Here is a 5,845-nt window from a genome sequence, read left to right on the forward strand (position 1 = left end):
GGCTCTGCGCGGGGGTGTGGTGCCCGCGGGGCAGCCGCTTCATGAAGTGGACCTCGCGCTGGTGCTGCCGCGTCTTGGAGCCCTTGCGCGGCCGGCCCTTGCGGGTGAAGGCCATGTACCAGCCCTCGTACTTGGCGTTCTGAAGCGCCGTGTAGTTGTTCTCCAGCACGATCTCCGTGAACACGCAGTCCTTGCCTTTGCCGTTGCTCTGCAGGTAGGGGGGCCAGACGCGGCGTTACGGAGCCCCCCCACCCGAGGCAGAGGGCGAGCGGCCGCAGACAGCAGGTGGGCACCCAGCAGATGGCGAGGTGGGCACCCGCTCTCTAATCCCTCACAACTCGCAGCCCACCCGGCAACTTCCTGTCCTCCCGGGCAGCAGTGACACATGGCTGTCTACGCAGGGGCTGATCCGCCCAGAGGGGCAGAGACAGGGGCCCAGAGCCTGCCGCCCCTGGCCTCCTGCCCACCAGTCTGGCCTGAGCTGCTAGCACCCGGTTCCCCACCTGCCCCCTCGGCCCCTCAGGACTGGGCTCCCGGGCTGGGGCAACCACCCTATGGGGGAGGGGAGGCCTGCCAGGAGACCCAGAGTCCGCAGCCCCAGAAGCCCAGGAAACAGGGAGCTCGAGGCTGGAGAGGAGCCGTGACTAATGCGGCCATTTCAGAGCTCGGCGGAGGGGCCGGGCCTGCGGCTTACTGAACATTCCAAATGCTGGTACCATGTAATTGGACATAATAGCAAAGCAATTTGGCGATTTGTTAAAAAGATATATGGAATTTACCCCCCCAGCCCCTTCCCCAGCCTTCCTCCTGCCTCCTTTGCCTTTATGGCTTTTCCTCTCTCCAGCAGTGTCCTTCTCTCTCGCCCCCTCGGCGCACTCATCACTAGGCCACCCCAAGGTGGCTCCCTGTCTCTCTGTCCACCCCCACCCCCACCGTGGAGATCCCAGCACAGGCTGTCCTGGAGGACCTGGGCTAGCCCAGCGCAGGCCCAGGGCCCCCACCCTTCCAGGCCTCACCTTGGCGATCAGCTTCCCCTTCTTGTTCATGCAAATGTAGAGGCCAGTCTCGGCTCCTCGGACTCGAACCCGGCTCCCAAAAGTATCTGTCTCCACAATGAGCTTTGCTGTTGCGGAAAGGCGGGGCACAGTTATCAGGAGGCCCTTGGAACTGGCTGTTCCACATCCTCTCCCCAAGCTGCCTACAAGCTTGTCATGTGCCAGCCGCATGGGCCAGGCACCCCAAACGCGGCCTGCGGGGTGCGATCCTGAGGTCGACTTGCTCTGGTGAGCCTCGGGCCCCACGCCTGGCTTTATGGAGCTGGGCGGATGGGATCACGATTTACAAACTGGGCTCTGAAGACGAGGCCTGGGGCCATGGAACTGCAAAGGCTGGAGCTCCATGGCTTCCACTCATTTTATTTACTTATTTTCACGTGCTTGACACGATGTGTAAGTCACCAGGTCCAGGACTCAAACTGCGGTCGGCCATGTGGAAATTCAACACCTTAACCATCAACCTCACCCTCATTTCAAACCAGATGGTGATGACTTTTACGCCAAAGCTTACAAACTGAATCTGCCAAGAGCTCAAAGTTAGTAGGAAGGTCTCCGAGGATCCTTCTGACTCGTGCTGTACACACGTCTCACAGATGACTGACACCCAGGAGGGCGTGGGGAGGCCTCAGACCAGGCCCGAAGGAAGAAGATCCTCTCCCATTTCTGCCGCCACTTGAATTTCTAACTCGCAAGTTGGGCTACCCACCCTCCACCCCCACAGCAGCCCTGATCTGCTGAGAAGGTGACAGGGATGGGGGACAGCTCTCCTGACATACTTGGGCTGTTTCAGAGACAGGTGGGAGGAGCCTGCCTCTTCCCCCAGGCTCCTCTGTCACCACAGTCCCCAGCCCAGTGTCCAGAAATCAGCAACTCCATCATCTTTTCTCTCTCTTTTTGGCTCACCCCAGTGGCCAGATCCTCCCCGTGGGTGAGGAGGAGCAGCCCTGCGTGCTTGCCTCTCAGTCTGGCAGGCCAGGAGGCCTGGGCCAAGCTGTCTTCTTTGGCCCCACCCTCCCCTTATCCAGCCGACCTGTCACAGAAGCCCTGCCCCTTCTCCTCTCCATGCAGTTGTCTCCTACAGGCATCCTGGAAGAGTGGGAGGGTGACTTGCTGTTGGGATGACACAGAAGGGGCTGGGCCTCCTGCCCTCCCTACAGCAGGACCCGGCCTTTTCCTTCCTTGAGAAAGAAGTCCTGGTACTCAGCACACATTGACGCTCAGTACCTCCTGTGTCCCCGAGCACCAAGCTCATCAAGGACCAGGCACTGCCAGGCTGACTACCCACCTCCCTCATAAAGGCACAGACCTGGGGCCCAGTGGCCAAGTCCCCATTCTGGCCCCAAGTCAGCCAGGGAAATGCAGCTGTCACCTCCCCTCCCACCCACCTCCTCTTGGACCCCAGCAGTCTGCTCATCTCTCCCCTGCTCTGCCTTCCAGAGCAAAATGTTGCTGCTTGTGAGGGCCAGGAAGGATGCTGGCTGGACAAAGGGTGAGAGGACCCCTTCCTGAGGGTACCGGCCAAACTAGGGAGACAAGGATGGAGGAGGGTCTGTTATTTTTTTCTTTTTAATAAAAAAAAAATTTATTTAGCCACTGGTGGCTAGTGGCTATCATGTTGGATAATACAAGTTACAGGAATGAGGTCCCCCATGTGGGGACCACAATTTTATTTAATTTTTAATAACCTAATTTTTAATAATTATTCATTTTATTTTGACTACTACTACTATTATTATTGTTTAATTTGCTATGGGTCACATGTGCTTACCAGAAAGACAGACAGAGAGAGAGAGAAAGGGAAAGTGAGAAAGCGAGCCTCCAAGTCCAGGACTTGAACCACAATCAGCCATATGGGAGTCCAGCACCTTAACCACCACGCCACCTGCTTGGGCCCCTAAAGAAGCAACTGAGGGGGGAGGAAGGGCAGGAAGAGGCTCAGTGGTAACACAACTGGGCCTGCAGTGGAGTCTGGTTCACCTGCATGCCAGGCACGTGAGTGCATGCCGGGAGCACGAGCGTGTGCCCAGGACCCGGGCTGCTGGGACTAGAAGTGGATCATGGCACGAGGACCCTGTGGTGGGAGGGTGCTTTCTCTCTCGCTCGCTCGCTCGCTCACTCTCCCTCTCTCTCCCTCCCTCTTTTTTTCTGCCATTTATTTATATATGGATAAACTGAGAAGAAAAGCAATCAGGCCCTCTCTGCTGTTCTTCCCCTGGCCGGGCCTGGCCTAGCTACACGCCCTCAGCCTCTGTCCTTACGGCCTCTGGCACTTACTCCTGCCCTCACGGCCGAGACCAGGGGAACCGGGGAGCCTCGTCCACACCTAAGGAGAGGAGTGGGCACTGCTCCCCTGATGTCTGCACACGGATTCCCAGCAGCCAGCGTGGCCTCTGCCTCCCTCCCCAAAATCCAAGGATGCTGGGCCATTTGCTCCAATGGAGCACACCCCGGAGGAGCCAGGCGTTCGTTCCTTCTAGTTCCTGGGAAGCAGAGAGGGGCAGCAAGCAGCCAATTTGGAGGGACAAAGGGACCGTAGGCCAGCTCTGCCAGCCCAGCAGGGGGCTCGGCCACCGGGCAGGCGGCCCCCACCCCCAAGCCAGAGGGCCCCCACTCTCCTTCCTGGACAGTTTACAGCCGCTTTCCCCCCCGGGCTTTTGGGAAGCTTAACATTTTCAAACCTATTCTTCCACCCCAGTGACAGATTTATCCCAGGAAAATTATGTCTCCTCCTCCAGCTTTGAAGGGAAGTCAGCTACGTCGATGCAGAAAAAATGCAGCGAGACATACTCGATCCCCCAAACTGGCTGGAGAAGAGGAGAAAGTATTCAGGAAATGTTAAAAAAGGTGAAAGTAAGAAGAGTTTTAATCGCTCTGCCAGACGCGGGGGTCTCTCCAGAGATTCATAGAGAACAATCTTGAACCTCTTTTTTAACATTTACAGACTTGCAACTCCTTTCAAACGCCACATCTGAAAAAAGGCTGGTTCTTTTTCTGTTTTATATCATTCTTCATTTTTCTTCTTAGCTCTTAAAATGCCTCACCTTTTTATTACATTGCCCCCCCCCCCCAAGCCAGAGGGCCCCCACTCTCCTTCCTGGACAGTTTACAGCCGCTTTCCCCCCCCGGGCTTTTGGGAAGCTTAACATTTTCAAACCTATTCTTCCACCCCAGTGACAGATTTATCCCAGGAAAATTATGTCTCCTCCTCCAGCTTTGAAGGGAAGTCAGCTACGTCGATGCAGAAAAAATGCAGCGAGACATACTCGATCCCCCAAACTGGCTGGAGAAGAGGAGAAAGTATTCAGGAAATGTTAAAAAAGGTGAAAGTAAGAAGAGTTTTAATCGCTCTGCCAGACGCGGGGGTCTCTCCAGAGATTCATAGAGAACAATCTTGAACCTCTTTTTTAACATTTACAGACTTGCAACTCCTTTCAAACGCCACATCTGAAAAAAGGCTGGTTCTTTTTCTGTTTTATATCATTCTTCATTTTTCTTCTTAGCTCTTAAAATGCCTCACCTTTTTATTACATTTTAATAGAGTCTTCCCCTCTCCTTTCATGCTTGTTTAACTTGGTCATTATTTAAAGGTTTTTTAACTCACAATAATCGCTCTCTAAAAACAACACCAGCCGCCCAGAGGGCTCGCTTTTCTCTTGGTACATCCAGGACTCTAGAAATTGGCCTCGTTTCAAGGCAGGAATATTGAATGTTTTAGAAATCAATCAGCCCTCAGCCTCTCCCTCAGTAGCTCCGGTACTCACCACCCCGTGGGGAGTCGGGAGCCCGGCCTGACGGCCCCACTGCCTGGGTTCCCCCGGCAAGCTGAGCAGGGAGGGCTTCTTCCCGAGCCCTGTCCCCATGTGTAATCAGCCTTTCTGATCAAAGTATTGAAAGGCTCACAGCAGCCCCCTTTTCCCAGCCCCGAGAGTTAGGGGATTCCTCTGCCTTCTCTTTCCCACTCTCCTTTTGTGGGCCCTGGCCACATATCCTCTTTCAAGAGCTTCCCTTAAACCTGGGCCCCCTCCCTCTGAACCCCCTGCCTCCACCTGCAGCTGGGGAGGGGTGCATGGAGGGGGAGGTGGAAAGGAAGATGCCTGGATTCCCGGATCTGCTGGGCAGGGATGGGGGCACCTGTGGGCCAAGTACTCCCTCGGTCCCTTTCCAGCCCTCTCCTCTCCAGCTGACCCTTAAGACACCTTTCTGCCCTCGCTGCTTCCCTTCTGAGCTGGGGAGCCCGCCTGCAGGCCTGAGACCCAGGCAGGAGGGGCCGCGGGTCCCCTCACCGCAGGTCAGCAGGCCCGGCTTGTTCCTCAGGCTACCTTGACTTGGAGGAGGTGCCACAACAGGGCGCCTTACCAAAGGGGTCGCCGTCCTCCGCCATGGCGTTGATGCGCTTGTTGGCCAAGACCTGCACGTGCTTCCCGCTGGTGCGACTGTAGAGCTGGTAGGTCCGGATGAGGCGGCGGCTGAGCTGATCCGTCACCAGGCTCTGCTCCCTCACATGCTGTGTAAAATTAGGTGAGGACTGAACAGTTACCTTTAGGAAATTGAAAAATACACAACACGCCATTATAACGCTACTCTGCCCAGGGGCCCGAGTGGCCCCCATCGCCCTGCACCCCCTTCCACTGCCCCAGGCAGCCAGCAGAGGCTGGAGCGTCCCCCCCGCCCCGTGGGCCGGCTCAGGCCACCACCCCCCACCCAGGAAGGTCGGGCAGACCCAGCGCCCCGGAGGGGAGACTCTGCACCCACCTGGTGGGAAACACACTGGGGGTCCCGGGCAGCGCCGC

General features: G+C 56.5%; 1 protein-coding gene across 1 annotated transcript in view; it reads right to left on the bottom strand.

The window, feature by feature from the left end:
- FGF8 (fibroblast growth factor 8) overlaps positions 1-5,845 on the bottom strand; it is an 11,221-nt gene that overhangs the window by 4,199 nt on the left and 1,177 nt on the right. The window contains exons 4-5 of the mRNA XM_006166430.1: positions 5,412-5,559; positions 1,017-1,123 (exon numbers count right to left, since the gene is read on the bottom strand). Of these exons, the coding sequence (XP_006166492.1) occupies positions 1,017-1,123; positions 5,412-5,559 (255 nt within the window). The remainder of the gene's footprint in view (positions 1-1,016; positions 1,124-5,411; positions 5,560-5,845) is intronic.

This window comes from Tupaia chinensis, unplaced genomic scaffold, assembly GCF_000334495.1.
Source record: "Tupaia chinensis unplaced genomic scaffold, TupChi_1.0 Scaffold144255_1, whole genome shotgun sequence".
Lineage (NCBI taxonomy): Eukaryota > Metazoa > Chordata > Mammalia > Scandentia > Tupaiidae > Tupaia > Tupaia belangeri.